This window comes from Geotrypetes seraphini, chromosome 7 (assembly GCF_902459505.1).
Source record: "Geotrypetes seraphini chromosome 7, aGeoSer1.1, whole genome shotgun sequence".
In the NCBI taxonomy this organism is placed as follows: Eukaryota; Metazoa; Chordata; class Amphibia; order Gymnophiona; family Dermophiidae; genus Geotrypetes; species Geotrypetes seraphini.
In genome coordinates, this window is record NC_047090.1 from 148964800 (window position 1) to 148989588 (window position 24789).

The 24789-nt window shown below is 43.0% G+C and overlaps 1 protein-coding gene across 1 annotated transcript in view; it reads left to right on the forward strand.

Annotated features, from left to right (window-relative positions):
* Positions 1–24789, forward strand: part of RHOJ (ras homolog family member J) — a 166198-nt gene that overhangs the window by 131172 nt on the left and 10237 nt on the right. The window contains exon 3 of the mRNA XM_033952349.1: positions 24384–24548. Within this exon, the coding sequence (XP_033808240.1) occupies positions 24384–24548 (165 nt within the window). The remainder of the gene's footprint in view (positions 1–24383; positions 24549–24789) is intronic.

Sequence of the window (24789 nt, forward strand, 5' to 3'; positions counted from 1 at the left end):
AAAAAGTGTGGGCACCCCTGCGATAGAGCATACAATCTAATTATGACAAACATACATAACAAAAGGATGAATCTATATACGATGCTCAGGTAGGGAAGGGTGGGGGACTATGGAGGGAATGACCAGAAGAAATAGGTGCTAGATGCATATCAAAAAAAGTGGGCTTTCATCCTGGATTTGAATACCACCAGAGATGGAGCCTGATGTACCAAGTCAGGCAGGTTGTTCCAGGCATATGGAGCAGCAAAGTAGAAGGGATTGAGTTGGGAGCTGGCCGTAGAGGAGAAGGGAGACTTGCCTGATGAACGGAGTTCTCGGGGTGGAGTATAGGGAGAGATACTGAGGAGCTGCAGATTGGATATATTTGTAAGTCAATAAGAGAAGTTTGAACTGTATGCAGAAATGGACAGGGAGCCAGTGAAACAATCTGAAGACAGGGGTAGAGTGAGCATAACAACCCTGGTGGAATATGAGACATAGCAGAATTCTGCACAGATTGAAAGGGAGAGAGATGACTTAGCAGAAGACCTGCAAGAAGCAAGTTGTAGTAATCCAGGCGAGAGGTGATGAGAGTGTGGATGAGGGTCTTGGCAGTGTGTTTTGAAAGGAAAGGCTGGATTTTAGCAACATTGTAGAGAGAGAAATGACAGGATTTGGCTGTTTGCTGGATATGAAGAGAGAAGGATGACTCTGAGGTTGTGAGCTGACGAAACAGGGAGAATGAGAGCTTTATCCACTGAAATAGAGAACGGAGGAAGGGGGAGGGGGTTTAGGAGGAAAGATGAGTTCAGTGTTGGCCATGTTTAATTTTAGATGGTGGTGAGACATCTAGGTGGCAATTTCAGGCAGGCAGGCCGAGACTCAAACCTGGATTCCTGTGGAAATTTCAGGCGTAGAGAGGTAGGTTTGCGAGTCATCAGCATAGAGATGATACTGGAAGTCATGGGAGGAGATTAGAGCACCAGGGGTAGAAGTATAGATGGAGAAAAGAAGAGGTCCCAGGACAGTGTCCTGAGATATACTGACGTATATGAATATGGAGTTGTTTGGGGGCTAAATATATATTGTGAAGAAGCCTATGGTAGGACCCCTGGGAGAAGGGATTCCAATGCCCCAGGACCAGAGCTGTCAGTCAAAGAAAAGAGTGACCCATATAGAGAAGATTGAATCCCTAGTTGGCTAGAGATGAGCAAGTGAATGGCGGAACAAACCTGAGTTAGAGGAAGAGGCCCAACCCATGGAGCTAGAGCCTACAAACCCACAGGCTGAGGAAGTGCCTAAGAGCATGGAGGTAGAAGAGGTCCAACAATTTAAACTCTCCCTTCCTTCTAAAAAAGGGATTAAAGGAGTCAAGATCTTCAGTCAATCTTTGGTCTTTAAATTCTCTCAACTCTGGAATGATCTCCCCTTGTTTTTAAGGAGTTCCAGTTCATTTCAATTTTTCCGTAAATCTTTAAAAACTACTCTGTTTGCCAAATATTTTGAAAATGAATGCTTTTGAAATTTTGCTATTATCTTCTATTTATCATTTGTAAATCATTCCCTGTTTATTTAATTGCTGTAAACCGAGTTGAGCCTTCTCAGAATGATGACTCGGTATACAAAGTTAAGCTTTAGTTTCATTTAGGTCAGCATGAGTGCTATTGGAGGAAACTGTCCTAAAAGCTCAGTGGAAGACTTGGACATGGAGTTCAGTCTTTAAGTATTTTTTTTCCTTGCTCTACTTTGGGTTCAAGAATTTGGGAGAGGCCCCTTTAGTTTTGTTTATGGCAGTAACAGCAGGTGGGCTAGGGTAAGAAAGCGAAACACTGCAGGAGAGATGGTTTCCCAACCCTGGTGAAGACGGACTGAAGACGGGGGCTGTAGTTCCTTTTTGTTTTATACTACTGTATATTGTGTTTGAAATGAACTATGAACCTTACTTCGTCGTGAAAAACTGATTAAACAGGACCTAAAAAGAACAGATTAAAGGTCTCTTGGGGGGAAGGGGTCCTCACCCCTGTCTATAGGGACCCAAGAGAAGGGAAGTCCCCTGACCTCCCCACTGCTTTGAAGTGGGCTGGGTTGCGAGATAATACGGAGGGCAAGGAAAAAAGATTGCCTATATCTGGTGTAGTCTTGATACTACCAGGTTCTGGTATGGATGTCATTTTCCCTGTTTGTGTGGTGATGGGTAAGTAGAGAGCCTGATCATCTATTGAGGTAGGAAGGGTGATTTTTGTCTTCTGGTGGTGGTATTTATTTATTTATTTATTCATTCAATTTTTAGCCCGTCCTCCCAAAAGAGCTCAGAACAGGTTGCAAATCAGGTGCTCAAGCATTTTCCCTAACTGTCTCAATGGGCTCACAATCCATCTAATGTATCTGGGGCAGTGGAGGATTAAGCAACCTGCCCAGGGTCACAAGGAGCAGCACAAGGTTTAAAGCCCACAGTCTGAAGTAGTAAGGTATTTTCCAAAAAGATAGGTTTTTAGGCTTTTATGAAAGTTCTGATAAAGGCAGAGAGAGCGAGAGGGCACTCTCTAAAGTTAAAAAGGGATCGATTTCGTACAAACGTTAGGAAGTTCTTCTTCATCCAGAGAGTGGTGGAAAACTGGAACGCTCTTCTGGAGGCTGTTAGAGGAAAACACCCTCCAGGGATTCAAGACAAAGTTAGACAAGTTCCTGCTGAACCGGAGCATATGCAGGTAGGGCTGGTCTCAGTTAGGGCACTGGTCTTTGACCTAGGGGGTCACCGCAGGAGCGGACTGCTGGGCACGATGGACCACTGGTCTGACCCAGCAGCAGCAATTCTTATGTTCTTACGTTATGTTCTTATTTTGCTGCTAGGTATGGGAAGGTTGTAGAGTCAATGGTTTTGTATTTGATTCCTCTAGGATTTGGGAATCTTATTCTCATATGGTTGCTGATCAGGTTGTATTTGTCTTTGGATGGTATTTCTATTAGATACAACATGGAAGACTAAAAAGATCAGCATATAATAGTTTAAAAATACACTTTGCTTCAAAGGGGACCCAGTGGCTTTTTTAGGTTCAGAGATGTCACTTCGTCATATTTAGTTGCTTAGAAAATTAGTCTTACTGTTACATTTTGAACGGTTTGCAGTTTTTTCCATATATTTTATTTGCTACCTACATACCGTAGTAGTCTAGTTGGGATAGGACTAGTGATTGAACAAGAATCTGAAAGTTTTCTTTGGCGAAGCAATGCCAAATTCGTTTGTTTTCTCAGTGTTGTGAATACTTTCTTGGTTAATGTTCATGTTTGTACCTCCCAGGATAGGTTCTTGTCAAATCCAATCCCTAGGAGTCTCACTTCTGATCCCAGTTTCAGTAGGATGTTATGTAGTATTATTTGAATGTCATTGCTGGTGATTCCGGGTGGGCTTATCAGTTGAAAAGTATTGGGGAGAGTGGTGAGTCTTGGGGTACTCCGCTTGATGCTGACCGTGCTTCCAATCTTTATCCATTCATTTTTACGCTGTATGTGACTTTCAAGATCATGAGAGGTATCGAGAAGGTAGACAGAGATAGATTCTTCAGACTAATGGGGCCCACAAGTACAAGGGGGCACTCGGAGAAGCTGAAAGGGGACAGGTTTAGAACCAATGCTAGGAAGTTCTTTTTCACTCAGAGGGTAGTGGACACATGGAACACACTGCCGGAGGCTGTGATAGGACAGAGTACACTCCAGGGTTTTAAAGAAGGATTAGATAAATTCCTGAAAGATAGGGGGATTGAGGGATACAGATAGAGGTAGAGATGGGATATAGAGAGAGTTTAGATAGAGACCAAGGGGATTTAAGGGTTCAGACAATGATCACCGTACAGGTCATGGGCCTGATGGGCTACCGCGGGTGCGGACTGCTGGGCGCGATGGACCTCTGGTCTGACTCAGCAGAGGCAACTTCTTATGTTCTTATGTTTTTTATACTGTATAACTTGTTGTACAGAATGTTCTTCTATGTATATCTGTAAATGCACTATCAATTTCAATAAAAAATTGAACTTATTAGAAATCCTTCTAGCCAAGTATGCACTTTACCGTACCCCAGACTACAAAACATTCACAAAAGAAATATAGACTCTACTTTTCAAGAAATTCCTGCAAACGACTTAATACCGTTAGCTCCTTCCTACTTCCCAATACCTTCCCGATTCCCCAAAGCAACCTCATCTACTCTTTATCTCCTCTAGAAACTACCAGATATCTTCTTCAGCATCTCCTCCCCCTACATTCTCTATTACTTATTACATTCTCAAACTCTCTGTCTCGTCGGCTTGCAACCGCGGGGTCATCTTTGACTTGACTCTGTCCTTCTCTTTGTATATCCAACAGACCGCCAAAACTTGATGCTTCAACGTTGCTAAAATCTGGAGATTTCTTTCTGAGCACGCCACTAAAACCAATATCCATGCCCTCGTTATCTCTCTCCTGGATTACTGCAACGTGTTTCTCGTGGGTCTCCCGCTAACCCATCTCTCCTCCTTCAATCTGTTCAGAATTCTGCTGCGTGCCTTGTACTACGCCAGAGTTAATATGCTTATGTTGCCCCTCTTCTTGGGTCGCTTCATTGGCTCTCTGTCCGCTTCCGCATACAGTTCAAACTTCTCTTACTGACCTATAAAGACAGGTTGTTCACCCTCTCCAAGGTAGAGAGAACGAGAGGGCACTCTCTAAAGTTAAAAGGGGATAGATTCCATACAAATGTAAGGAAGGTCTTCTTCACCCAGAGAGTGGTAGAAATCTGGAACATTCTTCCGGAGACTGTTATAGGGGAAAACACCCTCCAGGGATTCAAGACAAAGTTAGACAAGTTCCTGCTGAACCAGAATGTACGCATGTAAGCTACTTGTTCTAATTCTTCCATCTTATTTCTTAGGCTTCTAGCATTTGTATGTAGATATTCCAAAGAATGTTTCTTGTTCATATTTGTAACCTTCCTAGTAGCTGACAAGGATAATTTCCATACCTTTCAATGCTATCTGTTCTATAAAAAGCACCTGGACTATGACCACACCTTGAATACTGTATACAATTCTGGTATGCAATTAGGGATATCTCGAAAAGGATTTAGCAGAATTAGAAAAGGTACAGAGAAGGGTGACTATAATGATAAAAGGGATGAGACAGCTTCCCTAAGAGGAAAGACTAAAGCAGCTAGTGCTCTTCAGCCTGAAGAAGAGAAGATATGCTAGAGGTCTATAAAATGCTGAATGGAATGAACGGGTAGATGTGAATTCTTTATTTACTCTTTCCAAAAATACTAGGACTAGGGGGCATGCAATGAAGCTACTAAGTAGTAGATTTAAAACAAATCAGAGAAAATATTTCCCCACTCAACATGTAATTAAATTCTAGAATTTGTTGCTAGAGAATGTGGTGAAAGCAGTTAGCTTAGCAGGGTTTAAAAAAGGTTTGGATAACTTCCTAAAAGAAAAGTCCATAAGCTATTATTAAGATGAACTTGGGGAAATCCACTCATTCCTAGGATAAGCTGCATAAAATCTGTTTTACTCCTTGGGATATTGCCAGGTACTTGTGACCTCGGCTGGTCACTGTTTGAAATAGGCTACTGGGCTGGGTGGCCCTGTGGTCTGTCCCAGTGTGGCAACTCTTATGTTCTGCCATTATTGCAACCTGTCAGGATGCCCTAGCTTTGAAAGAAATGAAAGTAAAACCCAGATGTCTCAATCTGTCCTCCTACTTATACCACTGTCATAAAATCTTGAGTGTGTACACAGGTTATCAGACTTAGCATGTCGCTGTTCAAGTTTCTTGCATCTAAATGGATCTGCTGCCATCTTCTGGCCATGAGAAAGATTTGAGGAATTCTGGCCAAAGAAAAAGCTCATATTACAGTATAAATAAAATATCACATCCATCTAGCTGATTGAAAAAGTTGGCTTTATGAAGTTACATAGAAACATGATGGCAGATAAAGGCCAAATGGCCCATCCAATCTGCCCATCCACAACATCCACTATTTCCTCCTCTCCCTATTAGCTCATGGCTCTTTACACCTGCATTGTGAGATCATCGAGCATTATTGTTATAGAAACGCAAATGGACCATCCAGTCTGCCCATCCGCAGTAACCATTATCTCTTCTTCTCTTTAAGAGATTCCACATGCCTATCCCAGGCCCTCTTGAATTCAGACATAGTCTCTGTCTCCACTACCTCTTCTGGGAGACTGTCCCACCCATCTACCACCCTTTCTTTAAAAAAGTAATTTCTCAGATTGCTCCAGAGCTTATCACCTCTTAACTTCATCCTATGCCCTCTCATTTCAGTGCTTCCTTTCAAATGAAAGAAACTCGACTTTTGCGCATTTAAGCCACGTAGGTATTTAAACGTCTCTATCATATCACCCCTCTCCCACCTTTCCTCTAAAGTATACATTTTGAGATCTTTAAGTCTGTCCCCATACGCCTTGTGATGAAGACCACAAACTATTTTAGTAGCGTTCCTCTGGACTGACTCCATCCTTTTTAAATCTTTTTGAAGGTGCAGCCAGAGGTGCACATTTTAATTAAAATTAGGAGTAATTTTCTCATTAATTCATCTGCACTCTGTTAGAACCATGGTCTCCCGCAGTCACTTCTTGATAAATCCAAGAGTCAGTCACCGAAGAGTGAACTTTCGGCATCCAAAACAAAGCTCCTTCTAATGTTCTCTTTTTCTCAGTACAGCTATATATAACACTATGGCACACCTGTGTAACATTTCAGTCTTGCCAATTTTTGTTTCTATAGAGTTGCCATGTAGGTGGCATATTTACAATGGCAAGTTATGTACACTGTTGTTAATGTCTCTAAAGGAGTTCGTTCTCTGCATTCCATGACAAGGATGAATATTGCTCCTATACCAGAGTGTGTTGAAGACTATCCCAGTCCCTCAGACTTACTGCCAGTACTCATTGCAATATTTGCATTGTGCTAAAAGAGAGCTTCCTTCTGGAGTTCATAAGGCAATGAAACTGTTATGAATGGACTCAAGCCTTGATGCTCAAAAGCTTTCCATGCTGGTAAGACTTGTTAAACCAGTCTTACGTAGCATGGAATCTCAGCCTCCAATGCTCAAAAAGGTTCTTGGGGGCTTCTACTGACCCTTGGTAGCAGCCACAGAGAACCCTATGTAAATTCATTACAAGGAGCTCAATAGAATTTAAATGAACTCTCCTTGTGATGCACAAGTAGTAGATTTAAAATAAACTAGAGAAAATATTTCACATGGAGGGGCATAATCGAAAGGGACGTCTAAGTCCCTTTACGTCCAATTCGCAAGTCGTCCAAAGTAAAAAAACAGCCTAGGACACATTTTCAAAAAATACGTCCAAAATTTTTTTACTTTCGAAAATCGTCTAATTATATGTCCTGCAGATCTGATCATCTAAGTCGCTAAATCGTCCATCTTTATACCACATTTTCATCTAACTTTTCGTCCAAGTCCAAACCACCTAGATTAGAACAAGCCCTGTTGGACGTGGGAGGTCTGCAAAGTGATGGACTGAACACTCAGACATGCCATCTAAATAGTGGGGTACCTTACAGGGCATTCCTGTGAACTTCAAAAAGAGTACCATGTCTTCTCCTCACTACAGCTCCCTTATAGGTCATGGTGAGCCCCCCAAACCACCTCCAGAAGCAGTGTTTTCAGTTTGCAGTTAAGACACTTTCTAAGTTATTTAAATATTATTTAAAGATGTTATTTAAAAAAGGGACTTTACATGGCCCTGTTGTATTCCAATCTGGAATTTCCAATAAAAACGGTTGGTTATTAACACAAGGCGTAACACTATCTTTTCCATAACAGCCCCTCAATCTTGGAACAATCTTCCACTGTACCTAAGACAGGAAAAAAATTTAACAAAATTTAAGTCAGAACTTAAAAGTTTCCTATATATTGACGCCTTTAATAACTAATTCTTCTCTTTTTTCTTTCCGCATCCTTAACTTAAAAGGTCAATTGTCTTTGTCCCCCTTCCTATCGTTTTTTCCCCTGAATTTAATTAAATATTTTAAATTCGAATTAATAATTTGTATTATTGAATGTAACCATTAAATAATTTTTCCTTATGTTTCACTCTAACCTATTTAAATTACCTTTAAATGTAATGTAATATGTGCTATTTGTATTTTAGATAATTGTTTGTTTAATTTAATAATTGTAAGTGTGTTACCAATTATTTTATTTGTACATCGCCTTGAATTTTGAATAGGCGATAAATCAAAAATACCTAATAAACTTGGAAACTTGGAATAAACTTGGAAACTTGGTTTAATTGAAAGCTCTTTTGTTTTCTTTACATCATATTATTAGAAATGTAATGATTTAACTATTTTCTAATTTGATTGTAAATTTTACAAAAAAACATGTATAGACTCTTTGGGAATGCACACCGAGTCTTGACACAGTTAACAGTTTTAAGAAGTTTATCTTTTTTTTTACTCAAGATACATTTGACATGTTATGTGAATAATACATTTAAAATATATTGTGTAACTGAATCAAATTCTTCCTAAATTCATTAAATTGAATGAAATCATTAAAACATTATAAATTGCCAATAAATTGAAATGAAAACCAAAGGATTGTGAATCAAATTGATTCTCTGACAATACAAAGATTCCAACCTTTAAAAATGATGTTACATAGTTCAGGCAACTTTATAAAGAGTTTTTAGATACTAAAATCTTGTTATTAAGGTTTAATTGACGTGCTGGCACTTTGAGGAAATTCTTTGGTTTTGTGCAGCAGTTTGGGCACTCGGGCTCAAAAAGGTTAGCCATCACTGCCCTAGACCCACTTATCTATCAACCCAATAGCCCTTATGGATGCAGGAGCCACTTATATGGCAGTAGAAAAGGGTTTTGGGGGTGTATAGGGGAGTGCACCTGTTTAAGTATCAATGCAGTGATTACAGGGGCTTATGAACATGGGTCCTCCTTTCCATGAGTCCCTAACCCACCCCCAAGATGGCTTAAGCTGCCTCTGTGCTGGACGACTAGGCTTTCCTATGCCAGGCTGCCAGGTGATGATGGTCTGGAGCCTGAATTTTAAATGTATGATTAATATTTTTATGGGGTTGGGGGGTCGGGGATCACTGGGTAGTGTGTGGGGGTCTGTATTATGTGTTTTTAATGCTTATCTGGTGAGTTTAGGTGGGCTTTTGTGACTTAGACCATGTTTTAGATGGTCTAAGTCACAACATCCAAGTTCCGTCAATCGTGGGCTGTATAACTTTCGGTTATACATGCTGTACGACTAAGTCTAAGCCGACCCACATCCCGCCCAACTCCCGCCCTCGACACTCCTCTTGAAACGCCCCGTTTAGCTTTGGTCGTTCAGTGGCACTATGAAGGCCTAGGTCATTTAGAAATACGTCCAAATCCCGTTTTTAGTATCAGCACTTGGACGTATTTGGGAAATATTCATCCAAGTGCCGACTTAGGCCGGTTTTTGTACGTTTTTCTCTTTCAATTATGAGCCCCATAACGTATAATTAAATTCTGGAATTTGTTGCTGGAGAATGTGGTGAAATCAGTTAGCTTAGCGAGGTTTAAAAAAGGTTTGGCTAATTTCCTAAAAGAGAAGTCCATAGGTCATTATTGAGAGGGCTTGGGGAAATCCACTGCTTATTCCTAGGATAAGCAGCATAGAATCTGTTTTGCTACTTGAGATCTAGCTGGGTGCTTGGGACCTAGTTTGGCCACTGTTGGAAACAGGATACTGGGCTTGATGGACCTTTGATCTGTCCCAATATGGCAATTCTTATGTTCTTATGAAAGGGAATGCCCCTCTTTTACAGGGAAATTTTTCTGGCAGGTCTGGACCTGCTGGTAGTTTTTGTGTGTATGTTGTGTGAGTGTATGTCCCAGGCCTATGTGCAGGACACACATGCACACAATACATGCGTAATAGTTTCACCCATTTTATAGGGGTTTTTTTAACCTCCAAACTGCCCTTGATCAGCTGAGTGGCATTGGAGTCGTGATCAGCTGAGCCAGCAGGGGAGAAGAGAAGTGGTTCGATCAGCTGAGCCGGCACGGCAAAAAAATAGCGACACTAATGTGTGCTTTACTTTCAAATTTGTCTGGTATATGCACACAAGAGCTGCACTTACCATGAAACCTTTCTGCGCATACACCAAGCATGTTTGCTTGTTTACTTATTTATTTTAGTTTTAAAATCTCTGTTCCGCACTATCTACCATTCTAGATGGATCACAAAAACATACATAAAATTAATAACAAACATAAAATCATTAACAAAAAACAAAAAATAATGTTCCCCCCTATCTTTCCCTATTACAGTTTCCATAAAATTTAAAAACCGTTTCCTTTGAGCATTGGCTAGCTAGTTTTCTGCACTCTTCTAATCTAATCTAATCCAATCTAATGCTTGATTTTATATACCGAGTCATCATTCCAGGAAAGCTCGACTCGGTTTACAATAGTTAAGTTATCGGATAAAAAACCAGAAAAGAATAAAACAAAGGTGCGCTACGGGTTTTACCGCACGCACCGGATTAGCACGCGCTATAGTGCGCACTAGCCAAAGATCTTCCATCTGCTCATAAGGAGGTGGTAGTGGCTGGCGCATGTGGCTTTTTAGCGCGCACTATTCCACGCGTTAAGGTCCTAGTGCGCCTTTGTAAAAGGAGCGCTAAGTTTGATAAAGTTCATTTTCAAAGTGTTTAGCAAATAAAGTAGTTTTTAAGGATTTGCGAAAAGGTTGACATGAGCCGGAATTCCTTAAAAGAAGTGGAAGGTCATTCCACAGTTGAGATAGCTTAAAAATCAAAGAGTGACTGAAAAACTTAGAACATATGAGATGCCGCTGCTGGGTTAGACCAGTGGTCCATCGCGCCCAGCAGTCTGCTCACGCAACGGCCCTTTTGGTCAAAGACCAGCTCCCTAAATGTGACTGGCTCTACCAGCATACGTCCTTGTTCAGTAGGAACTTGTCTAACTTTGTCTTGAATCCCTGGAGGGTATTTTCCCTTATGACAAACTCCGGAAGAGTGTTCCAGTTTTCTAGCACTCTCTGGGTTAAGAAGAACTTCCTTACGTTTGTATGGAATCTCTCCCCTTTTAACTTTAGAGAGTGCCCTCTCGTTCTCCCTACCTTGGAGAGGGTGAACAACCTGTCCTTATCTACTAAGTCTATCCCCTTCAGTACCTTGAATGTTTCGATTATGTTCCCTTCTCAATCTCCTCTGTTCGAGGGAGAAGAAGCCCAGTTTCTCTAATCTTTCACTGTATGGCAGCTCCTCCACTCCCTTAATCCCTTTTTTTGGAAGGAAGAGATAATTTGAATTGTTGATCACCTCTTGCAAAAGAAAATCTGTAAACACTCTTCTGGCAGCATAGGGTTATCGCTTTTACTATTTAATCCACAAGTCTGCTTTATAGGACCTATAGGGACCCCTGAGGAAGACAATAGTGTCAAAACATGGACTGTGTTGGGTCGACATGTTTCCAGTGCTTTAGGCCCTAGACATTTTTATGTGGATTATCTGTTATAATAAAGCCCTCATCTTGGACACCAACTCTCCACAAGTCTTTCGTTTATGGAACAGGGTGTGGACCCTTTAGTTATAGTGCGGGAGTTCCGAGCATCAGCCTTCTGGTGACTGACTAACGGGCAGATTCTCAAAACTAAAATCTGCCTGTAATGTGCTTGCTAAACCTTAGTGTGAATGCATTTAAACGGTAGATTATCAAAATGGCATGCCGAGGTCTTTTCCGAGTTTTCTAGCAGTCTCTGATACTGCCATGCAAATGTAATAATAATAATAATAATGTATTTTTATATACCGCCATACCCAAGAGTTCTAGGCGGTTCACAACAGTCAAGCTTAATACATGCAATGCAAATGAATACATCGAATTAAAATACATCTGAAAGATTTGGCTAAGTTAAATGCATACAATATGGAGAAAATACAAACAATTTAAAATAGAATAGAAAAGTACATTACATTACAGATTTCTATTCCGCCATTACCTTTCGGTTCAAAGCGGATTACAAAGAGTTATGGAAGAAGGGTTACAAAGTTAGATCAGAGATCGTTTCCAAGTGAGGAATAAGAGGGATCAGGGGTTGGGGAAGGGAAGGTAAGAAGGGGTATTCATGGTATTAAGCTTTATTAAGGGATTTCTTGAAGAGTATAGTCTTGTAGTCTGGGTTAGTTATCAATAGGTTGGAGATTGTATTGTATTAAAAGATAGTTGTGTCTTTATCTGTTTTCTAAAATCAAGATAAGAGGTGGCTTCTAACACAATTTTGGCCTCCTGAAATGAGAATATTCTCTCGAGGGACCTCTTGTAATGACAGGATTTTATAGAAGGGTATGCAAACAGATGTATTCTTTGTGAACTCTTATTAGTGTAATGATCACTCTGAGTGATTCTCTAACCTTGTTGTGCCACATGATTGTGAGCCTTCGGGACAGTAAGGGAATTTTCCAAGTACCTTTCTTCAGTGGCGTACCTAGGGTATGTGGCACCCGGGGCCCATCATTTTTTGACACCCCCCCCCCCCTCATGTAAAATTTTTTTTTTTTTTTTTTTTTTTGCAATAACCATGAAATGGAATAAATGGTCAGAATAGAAACAGGCAGTGAAAATTTTCTTTTTTTTTTTTTCCAAAGTATTTTTATTGAGAATGGCAAAAGGTCCAGACAAGCAACCATGGTCTGTACAGAAACTTATACATTATCAAAAAGAACACAGAATGAGAGTAACAGCAACAACAAGCATGAACAAGCCTCTCCCAAGAGAAAATTGCCAATGAGAGGCATAGCAATACACAACAAAAGGCCAAAACTTGGGGCAAGCAAACAAATCCCACCCCAGAACCCACAAGAATAATAAGCCGGACTAGACCCTCAGCCATATTTTATAATGAAAAAAACCCCCACAAGCAACAACACCCAGACCGCTCACCAGACACACCAATCCGCACAACAAGCACCCAAGAAACACCCAGCCACCACCCAGACAAAACTACCAGACACACCTACCCCACCAAGCCCAGACCCAACCCCCCCGCCCCAGAGAGTGCAAGCGCAAAGTGGACCGTGAAAAGGGCAGCTGCAGAAGTGGAAAGCCCCAGATAAGTAGGTTAGCTAAAGAAAGCCCACAGATAGAAGAAATCAGGATAACAGAAGTTCCAACAAATGCTCCCACAGAAAATTTTCTTTTATTGAACCTCATTTATGTAACCATTATTCCAAACATAACATAACATAAATTATGTCTGAATTGTCATGACATCAGAAGTACATATGGAGTAGTTGCAGGTGATGCTTGGGACAGTTCTGATTATGTTAGTTTGGTTTTATGTGTTTTTTTAATAGAAGGGTTTTTATTTCTTTTTTAAGGTTTTGTAGTTTGTGGTCGAGGTCAATAGGTTGTAGAGTTGGGGGTCAAGTGTTGCAGCTCGAATGGCTAGGAGGTTGTCGAACAGTTTTTTTCTTTTGACGTTTTTGGTTGGAGGGTGTGTGAATGGTGCGTGAGTTCTCCTATGTCTGTTTGAAGTGGATTGAATTATTTAGCTGAAGAAATTAGTTACCCCCCCCCATTCCACACACATTAATTCTCTTCCATTTTTGTTCCCATTATAAAAAAAACACTGATAAGTTCCCAGGAAAAAAATACATTAAAATAAGAAGTGAAAACAAAGGCCCCTACAGATGAGAACATAACATAAGAATAGCCTAACTGGGTCACACCAATGGTCCATCATGCCCAGTAGCCCATTCTCATGGTAGCCAATAGTGCTGCCCGATTCAGAGAAAAATATTTCATTCGATCCGATTCACCCTGTTGAATCGATTTTTCGATTAGATTCACTGTTAATGACACCGCTTTTTAAGTTTAAACAAAGTATAACAATAAATTTCACAACAACAATAAATTTCACAAAGTACTTAAAAAAAAAAAAAATCACATTTTTCCATTAAAGCAGTTCTGGAGACATTTGCTTGAACAGTCTTTTTTCCCAGTCCATAAGCAAGCAATATGAAAAAGATTTCCTTAATTATCTACTCAAACATTTTTGCTATTTACTTTCATTGTACCTATACTATTATTCAGTAGAAAAAATGGACTTAACTGTGCAGGAAATGAATCTCCTCATACACCCACCATATAGTGCAAAAATGTGCAAAGGTCTGTTTTTTTCTTTCGATCACTACATAGCCTAATGCCACACAAGCAGCGCTGTTACAAACATATTCTGAAGGTCAATGCTAAGGTTGACAAATTTTCCTTCCTTGGACCAGAAGGAGATACTGACAAACCACTGGAAGAGATTCTAAAACAACTACCCAGAAATAACACCCAAAGACCCACTCAGTGTGTGAACCAGTTGAGTGGAGTGGACTAACTGGGGGTGGAAATGGGCCCAGAGTTTGCTCAGCAGAATTTCCCAGACTACCTCTTCCTCTCAACACACTGACATGCTACCACCACCACCAACACTAGGAACACCTCACCGAGTATGCCAGCAATGCTTATAAACTTTATAAAACACATTATTATATTTTCTTATAAAGCATATATTTTAACTGAACTCAGCCTTGCCATTCACAAAAATAGAAAAGTTCCCATTTCAAGCTGTCTCATGTACACTTTTCAAATCTAACATATTGTAATCACAAAACAGAAAATAAAATTATTTTTTCTACCTTTTGTTCTCTGATCAATATTCAAATCTTGTTGGTCCCAGGCTCTTGTTGTCTTGCTTGCCAGGGTCTCCTTTCTCCGTGCTAACCATCCGTCTGCCATCTCTGTTCTCCCCTTCCGTTTCCCTTCCCTCTCCCGGAGATCTGGCATCTTTCCTTTTTTTTGTCTCCATCCACAGATTCACCTTTTCTCAACTCCCCACCACCCCAGGATCCACCATCTCTCAAGGTTTCAAGGTTTATTCAATATTTGATTAATCGCCTATCGTAACTACTAAGCGATTTACATTTACAGAAAATACATAATAAAAATTAACAATAATATAATAAAATATTAAAATCAATTTAAAACAAACCAGACAAATCTGGACAGGAAACATTGGGAAAGAGGGGGAAGAAATACAATTTATAATAGGAAAGAAGGGGTAAATAAGGGTAAATACACAGAATGGATGGGAAAACAAAATAAGTATGTAGCTGACTGAAGTAAAAGGGAGTTGTACAGAGTAAATAGCAATTCAATTAAGGATTAAAAGCGTCTATAAAAAGAAAACTTTTAAGTTGGCTTTTAAATTTGTCGAGGTTTTTCTCCTCCCTTAAATAAAGTGGGAGAGAATTCCATGTTTGTGGTGCTGTAACTGAGAAAATATACTGTCTTCTGGTATTTATGATTTTGAGAGAGGGAACAACTAATAAAAGTTGCTGATTGGATCGTAAGGTTTTTTGAGAAGTGTATGGAATTAGAACTTTATAAATGAATGATGGAGTTTTGGATGATAAAGATTTAAAGGTGAGTAAAGATAACTTGTATAAAATTCGATGTCCCACTGGTAGCCAATGTGCTTTTTGTAATAATGGGGTTACATGGTCAAATTTTTTGGCCCCAGTAATTAATTTAATTGAAGTATTTTGTATGATCTGTAATCTTCTGACTTCTTTTTGGGCCATTCCTTTGAATAAAGCATTACAATAATCAATTTTTGCAATAATTAATGAATGAATTAATGTATTTAAAGATTTTGCACAGAGAAATTTTGAAATAGAACGGATTTGACGTAGTCTGTAAAAAGAGGCTTTTACCACATTACTGATGTGGTCATGATATGTTAAGTTTTCATCAAGGATGACGCCTAAGATCCGAATTTTATCTCTCCCTTTCTGTTCCCAACTATCCTCCTATCCAGTATCTCTATCCCCCCTCCACACCATCCCCTGTTTCCAAGTTCTCTCCCTTTCTGTTCCTTCCCTCCCTAAATCCCATTATGCACCATCTCTCTCCCACTCCTCTGTTTTTAGACCCATTATTTCTAACCCCCAAAGTCTGGCATATGCATGTATCTTTGAACCCCCCCTTCCCTCTCTCCCTCTGTGTACTTTTACACCAGGACCCCCCCCCCCCGAAGGTCTGTCCCCCCTCCGAAGGGCTACACCCCACCCCTGAAGACCTGCACCCCCCGAAGGACTTTACCTCCCACCCGAAGGTCTGTCCCCCTCTGAAGGCCTAAACCCCACCCCTGAAGGACTGCACCCCCCCCCCCGAAGGCCTGCACTCCCTTGAAGGTCTGCACCCCCCCGAAGGCCTGTCCCCCCCTTGAAGGCCTGTCCCACCCCCTTGTAGGCCTGTCCCCCCTTTAAGGCCTGCCTGCCTGCCTTTCCCCCCCTTGAAGGCCTGTCTCCCCCTTGAAGGCCTGCACCCCCCTTGAAGGCCTGCACCCCCCCTTGAAGGCCTGCACCCCCCCTTGAAGGCCTGTCCCCCCCCTTGTAGGCCTGTCCCCCCCCTTGTAGGCCTGTCCCCCCCCCTTGTAGGCCTGTCCCCCCCTTGAAGGCCTGCCTGCCTTTCCCCCCTTGAAGGCCTGCACCCCCTTGAAGGTCTGCACCCCCCCAAAGGCCTACACCCCCCCCCGAAGGTCTGCACCCCCCTGAAGGCCTGCCTGCCCCCCTTGAAGGCCTGCACCCCTTGAATGTCTGCACCCCCCCCCCGAAGGCCTGTCCCCCCTTGAAGGCCTGCCTGCCTGCCTGTCACCCCCTCCCCCTTGAAAGCCTGCTTGCCTGCCCGCCCGCCCCACCCTGAAGGCCTGATGCCCCGACCCACCCCGAAGGACCGCTCGCCCCCCTGGCCTCCCCGCACCACCTATGAACAGCCGCAGCAGGATCGCGAAGTCAGCGTCGGGTACCAGCCCTAAGGGGGTGTTCCCGGCCTTGCCGTTCAGTCCCCCGCCACCCCCGAAGGACCGCTCGCCCCCCTGGCCTCCCCGCACCACCTATGAACAGCCGCAGCAGGATCGCGAAGTCAGCGTCAGCGATCCCTGCTGCTTCCTGCGCCACGGTCCCGCCCCTCCTCTGACGTCAGAGGAGGGGCGGGATCGCGTCGTAGGAAGCAGCGCAGGGATGCTGACGCTGACTTCGCGATCCTGCTGCGGCTGTTCATAGGTGGTGCGGGGAGGCCAGGGGGGCGAGCGGTCCTTCGGGGGTGGCGGGGGACTGAATGGCAAGGCCGGGAACACCCCCTTAGGGCTGGTACCCGGGGCGGCCCGCCCCCCCCCGCCCCCCCCTAGGTACGCCACTGCCTTTCTTATTTCTAATCTTAATGTATATTTTCTGTAAACCGCTTAGAACCTAACGGATGTAGCGGTATATAAGAAATAAATTACATTACATTACATTTGTGGCCAAAATTTTCCAACAGGTCAGAGCTGTTGTTGCCTTGCTTTCTGATCAGTGCCTGAGTGCTGATTGGCTCTGGCACTGATAGGAAAGTAAGATCTGACAGATCAGACACACACCCACCCCCAAAACACATACACAAATTAAAATTTATTTTTTTTTTTAAACCAAATTGAAGTTCGGCAGGAAAGATACCCACTCTCTCCTACCACCATCACACAATCATCGTCGGGATGCACCGGGGAGGGGAAGGCCTGCCATTTTGAAGAGGCGGGCCTCCTGGCTGGAGGGAGTAGGCATTCCTCCAGCAACCATCGTAAGTAAGGTAAGGGGGAGGGGGAGGGATTTTTTTTCGCAGCACAGCCCCTCTGTCAGGGGTGCTTTGCTTGGCAGCGGGAGGGAGTGGGCATGCTTCCCGCTGCTGGAAGGGCGGGAGGGGTTGCTTGACTTTGGAAGCTCAATTTGTTGTTGGTTTGTTTTTTTGCATTTATTCTGCGCATGTGCCCATCGCTATCACCAGCAATGGGCACATGCAAATTTAGTGAACCTTCGCTACTCTCCTCCAACCTCATTTGCATGAGCATTTTTTGAAGAATGACTCATTTTTTAAAAATTGCTACAATAACGGCAGCAACAGCAGCCCATTGGTTTTTAACACAAATTTTTGAGAATCTCGCCTTTAAGAACATAAGAATAGCCTTACTGGGTCAGACCAATGGTCCATCAAGCCCAGTAGCCCGTTCTCACGGTGGCCAATCCAGGTCACTAGTACTTGGCCAAAACCCAGTGTGTAGCAATATTCCATGCTACCAATACAGGGCAAGCAGTGGCTTCCCCCGTGTCTTTCTCAATAACAGACTATGGACTTTTCCTCCAGGAACTTGTCCAAACCTTTCTTAAAACCAGCTACGCTATCCGCTCTTACCACATCCTCTGGCAATGCGTTCCAGAGCTTAACTATTCTCTGAGTGAAAAAAAATTTCCTCCTATTGGTTTTAAAAGTATTTACTTATAACTTCATCGAGTGTCCCCTAGTCTTTGTAATTTTTGACGGAGCAAAAAAATCGATCCACTTATACCCGTTCTACTCCCCTCAGGATTTTGTAGACTTCAATCATATCTCCCCTCAGCCATCTCTTACGAGCGGGAACTTCAAATTCCCGCACCCACCAGACCTGTTTCCTGGGTGGCCCACAGATGGCATTCAGTGTAGCTGCCCTCACATATATTGTTTACACTGCAGAGATGCACAGGAACTATACAGAGGACATTTTATTGGGCTTGAAAGCTGTTTAAATGAAACCTTTTGTGGATATGAGAGGGGAGATGTCAAGGTGAGTACTGTTGGTTCAGCAAAACAGTTAATCCAGCAAGGTTTTTGAACCAGGGGTGCCGGAAAATCATTGGTGTACCTGTATCAGAGCTAATTGTCCCGTTGTTTAATTAAGTTACACATTCCAAAATTTACATGTGCATCTCAAAGCACCATTTATAGAATTCAGGGGACAATGCCTGGCTTGCACATGGTGTGTACATGAACATTGCTTGAGTTTAAACCTTGGATAATGAGGATACACCGCAAACCAGTTGGTACTTATCAGACTGGTACAGGATGGTTCACTACCAAAAGTTCCAACCAAGATTACCTCAGCTCTGTATTTGAGAATGAAGGAAGATGAAGACTGCAGAGTCCTTTCATGTAAACAATCTATCCTTGGAAGATGTCAAAGGCCTAGATGCAGTGCACAAAAGAATCAATAGAGGATGGTTCTGATGCAAAAATGGTTTGGTTCATGTGCCTAAGTTAGCTTGGAAAGCGAGAGCGTCTCTCTTTCAAAGGAAGACACTGCAACAATTCCAGAAGCAGTGAAAGTGTTCAAAGGAGTAACAGAGGACAGCCTTACCTCAGTAGAAGTGGACTTGGACCAGATTTACCACCAGTTCGACAAACTCAAAAGTGACAAATCTCCTGGACCGGACGGAATTCATCCGAGAGTCTTGAAAGAGCTAAAAGTGGAAATTGGAGAACTATTGCAAAAAATTACCAACCTGTCAAACAAAACAGGACAGATACCGGACAACTGGATGATAGCGAACGTCACGCCGATATTTAAAAAAGGATCAAGAGGAGTACCCGGCAACTATACACCTGTGAGTCTCACGTCTGTCCCTGGGAAGATGGTTGAGGCGCTGATCAAGGATAGCATAACCCGGTACCTAGACACACACGACCTGATGAGAGCCAGCCAACATGGATTCAGGAAAGGGAAGTCATTATTTGACGAATCTACTTCAATTTTTTGAGACAGGGAACAGACAAATTGATAATGGAGAACCGGTGGATATTATATACTTGGATTTTCAGAAAGCGTTCAACAAGGTTCCACATGTGAGACTCCTCAGGAAACTGCAAGGCCATGGAATAGAAGGAGACATACTAAGATAGATAGGCAAATGGCTGGAGAACAGAAGGCAAAGAGTGGGCATAAATGGGAAATTCTCAGACTGGGAGACTGTGACTAGTGGTGTGCCCTAGGGCTCGGTACTTGGGCCCATCTTATTTAATATCTTCATAATTGACCTGGAGGATGGAACATCCAGTGAGATCATCAAGTTTGCAGATGACACAAAGCTATACTGGGCAATCAAATTGCAGAAGGACAGTGAGGAACTCCAGAACGACTTGAGCCGATTGGAGAATTGGGCAGATAAATGGCAGATGAAGTTTAATGTGGAAAAATGCAAAGTGATGCACTTAGGCAGAAAAAATAAGGAACACAAGTATAGTATGTCAGGTGCAACTCTTGGAAAAACCGAACAGGAAAGGGACCTTGTCGTATTAATCGATAGGACCCTGAAGCCGTCGGTGCAATGCGCGGCAGCAGCGAGGAACGCAAATAGAATGCTAGGCATGATAAAGAAGGGAATCACGAGTAGATCGGAGAAAGTAATACTGCCGCTTTATAGAGCAATGGTCAGACCACACTTGGAATACTGCGTCCAACATTGGTCTCCATACCTAAAGAAGGATTTAGAAATACTCGACAGGGTACAGAGACGAGCAACGAAGCTAATAAAAGGCATGGAGAACTTGGAATATGAGGAACGACTTAAGAGACTGGGATTGTTCTCCCTTGAGAAGATGAAACTGCAAGGGGATATGATCGAGACTTTCAAAATACTGAAAGGAATCGACAAAATAGAGCAGGATAAAAAATTATTTACAATGTCCAATGTGACACTGACAAGAGGACATGGACTGAAGCTAAGAGGGGACAAGTTCAGGACAAATATCAGGAAGTTCTGCTTCCTGCAATGAGTGGTGGACACCTGGAATGCTCTCCCAGAAGAGGTAATTGCGGAATCCACCGTTCTAGGGTTTAAGGGTAAGTTAGATGTACATCTCCTTATGAGAAGCTTAGAGTGATATGGGGACTAAAACTATGCCAGGGTACACCTGGCGGGGCCTCCATGTGTGCAGATCGCCAGACTTGATGGACCTAGGGTCTGTTCCGGAGATGGCACTTCTTATGTTCTTATAATGTAGGCCTTATGAATATAAACAGCTGCACCCCAAAACTGTAAGACCATTCTCTTATTTTTGAAAGCTGCCACTGATCCTCATGCCTTGCATTGAAGAATGTTGGTGTAGAACAGTGGTCTTAAACTCAAACCCTTTGCAGGGCCACATTAGGGATTTGTAGGTACTTGGAGGGCCTCAGAAAAAAATAGTTAATGGCTTATTAAAGAAATGACAATTTTGCATGAGGTAAAACTCTTTCTAGTTTATAAATCTTTCCTTTTGGCTAAGTCTTAATAATAATATTGTAATTTATAGCTAAATAGACATATGATCAAGAAACTGTTTTATTTTACTTTTGTGATTATGATGAACATATCGATGGCCTCAAAATAGTACCTGGCAGGCCTCATGTGGCCCCCGGGCTGCGAGTTTGAGACCACTGGTGTAGAAGGACCGAGGTTGAGATAGACAGTAAAGTACGACACGGGATGGTTTCTCGTGGTTATTCATGGGGACAAATTCTGTCCCCATGCTATTCTCTACTTTACTGCTTCTGTCAACAGGTAAGTGCACTAATGTTCTTAATCACAAGTTCTTATATAGAAGACAAAAGAATTTCTGTAACTTGTTAAACCGAAAAGGGCTGCTCTGTCTGCTCAACATGTCAAGCAATGTCTGCACTAATCCAGCAGTTCTGAGTTTGCAGGTTTTCCGTCATTCTTACTTCTGTGTCAACGATTGGTGGTTGTTTTGTTTAGATATTAAAAGGTTAAAAAGCCAAGATTGGTTCAGCGGCTTTTAAGTCAGTAACCTTACTCACCAGTATTATCTGCATCTGCAGGATCAAAGGTTATCAGAGATCATACTTAGTCACTTAGATTTAATTCCTCCTGGAGCACTGGGCATATTGGGCAACGAGTGACCTTCACCTAGTTCCGCTGTCTCCCTGGTGATGCCATAAATTGTAGGTTTTCTTGACATGCTGAGCGCCAGGTTCTGCTTCCTCCTTCTTCCACCATGCAGAATCCAGCTGGGGATCATGGCCTGTATTAATTGCATGGACCGAAAGACTCCACCAGTGGAAGAATAGCCTAGTGATGAGATTGGAAGCTAGAATGTAATACAACAGACAAACAATAAACACGGACAAACCACACAGGGCCTTTAAGTCAAAGCAGTGTGACCAGCTGCAAGGCGTGAGGCCTAATGAGGAAGCAGCCTGTGGGTGAGGAGAGGATGGTGTGGCGGAGCAGCCTCAGAACCTGGGGAACTGGGTTCGATTCCCACTGCAGCTCTTTGTGTATCTGGGCAAGTCACTTACCTCTCCATTGCCCCAAAGCTTGTATATAATTAATATGTACAAAACTAAAGCTTGTATATAATTAATATGTAAAATGCCTTGATTGTAACCACAGAATCAAATCCAATTCCCTCCCTGTGTACAATACAAAGAAGCTTATGTTTAGGCTCTCTCCTTGTGCAACACTTTAAACTACCAGGACTCTATTCACGTACCAGTTTTTATTATTTTGTTATTATTGATGCTGTTGTTTTACTTGGAATCTGTAATAACATACAATACAGTGTTCCCCTGCGAATTCACGGTTCGCGAATCGCAGACTCATTTATTCTTGGTCTGCTCCGACGCCTCTTCCTGTAGTAAAGTCGGGCTACACCAATCAGGAGCTGCGTGTCAAAGCAGCTCCTGATTGGTGTAGCCCGACTTTACTACAGGAAGAGGCTGTCGGAGCAGACCTCAAGTGATTTTCTTCACCCACCTGTACTCCAGCCGCCCTCTCTTGCCTCCCCTTCCTTTTGACAGGCGAAAAACCGCATTTGCGGTTTTTCAAAAATTCACGGGAGTTCCTGGAACAAAACCCCCAAGAATTTCGGGGGGAGTACTGTACTGTATATTTTAATGACATTTTCTGTAGTACCCCGAAATGTACTTACTGTAGTGAAATTGACTTCCAAAGTAGAGAGCTGAACGGGGACAACAGGAATCCCACGGGACCAGCAGGGATCCTGCGGGTTCCCCCTTTGGGTCACGGGGATCCCGTGGGGACGCCCCCTAGGGTCAAGGGGATCCCATGGGGACGCCCCCTAGGATCGCAGGGTTCCTGCAGGTTGGATTCACTCGAACCTCGAGGCTTGTCTTCTTTCCCTGCCTGCCCTGCCGCAGCACACAGCCGACCCGGAAGTCTTCCACGAAGTTAGTGCTGACGTCATAGGGAGGGCTTAAGCAAAGCCCTCCCTCCCTCCAATGTCAGCGCTGACATCGGGAAGACTTCCGGTCGGCTGTGTACTACAGCAGGGCAGGTAGGAAAAACTCAAGGCTGTGGCGTACCAAGGGGGGGGGAGGTCCGCCCCGGGGCAGCCTTAGGGGGGGGTGCAGAGCCGGCCAGATACCCTTACTTTCGTGGTGCTTTCCCCCGACCGACCGATCGACCGACAACAGGCCCGGTCCGACAAAACTCCCTGCCCTGTAGCCGCAAATCTAAATTACCTTATTACAGCAGCTGGATTCAGGGCAGGGAGGTTTGTCGGACCAGGCCTGTTCTGTTGTCGGTCGGGCGGGGAAGTGCCACGAAGGTAAGGAGCAGGGAGGGAGAAAGAGAGGAAAGGTGGAGTGGAGAGGAAAAGACGCTTAAGGGAAATGGGTAAAACTGAGGGGAGAGAAGGACGCTGAAAGCACTGGGGAATACAGAGGGGGGGAGAAGGAGCTGAAAGCACATGGGGAAGACGGGGGGGAGAAGGACGCTGAAAGGACATGAAGAAGACGGTGGTGGGGAGAAGGACGCAGAAAGGACATGGGGAAGACAGAGGGGGGAGAAGGACGCTGACAGGACATGGGGAAGTTGGGGGGGAGAAGGAAGCTGAAAGGAAATGGGGATGAGAGAGTGGGGCGAAGACACCGGCAGAGAAGAAGACAGAGATGCCAGACTATGGGGGGAGCGGAGGGAAGAAGATGGGTGCCAGACCAATTTGGAAGGGGGGGGGAGAAAGGGAGAGGCACAGTAACAGAACAAATGGAAGATGCAGAGAGAAGAGAGATAGTGGATGGAAGGAATTGAATGAGAACATGAGGAAAGCAGAAACCAGGCAACAAAGGTAGGAAAACAATTCTATTTCTATTTCTTTTTTTTTTTTTTGCTTCAGGATAAAGTAGTATATTAGTTGTGTTGATAAAAATTTATAAACATTAGAGGCTCTGGTAGAAACCTGTTTACAAAGTATGTATTCTTCTCAATTAATATTTCCAAATAAAGTCTCTTTGCTTATTTGTAAATGGGTTTCTACCAAAGCCTTTAATTCAGTAGCATAATTAAATGAAATAACTATTTTTGAAGTTTATAGAGACGGGCGGGGATGGAGGGGATTCCTCGCGGGGACGGGTGGGATTTCTGTCCCCGCGCAACTCTCTATTCCAAAGAACTCTTCCATAAGGAAATGTTGTCTTTGCACATGGCAATATAACATTCTTCTTTGATTTACAACAGGAAGACTACAATCAACTCAGACCTCTGTCCTACCCCAACACAGATGTGTTTTTGATCTGCTTTTCTGTGGTAAACCCTGCCTCTTACCACAATGTCCGAGAAGAATGGGTCTCTGAACTTAAAACCTGCATGCCTCGTGTGCCCTACGTACTCATAGGAACACAGGTATGAAGCTACACTTTCCTGTGTTTTCAAGGTATTTATAAGATGTCACAGAAGGCGGATGACATCATCAGTATTAATTAAGGTTTTTGTTTATGTATGTTTGAAAGCATAGGCAGCGTGCTGTTCCCCCTGATCTTCCGAAGGCTATCAAATTTGGTCTTTACGGGCTCGCATCAGGTCTGGGTTTCAGAAAAGCCACAATGAATATTCATGGGGGGATGTTTGTGCTAATTGCTATAAT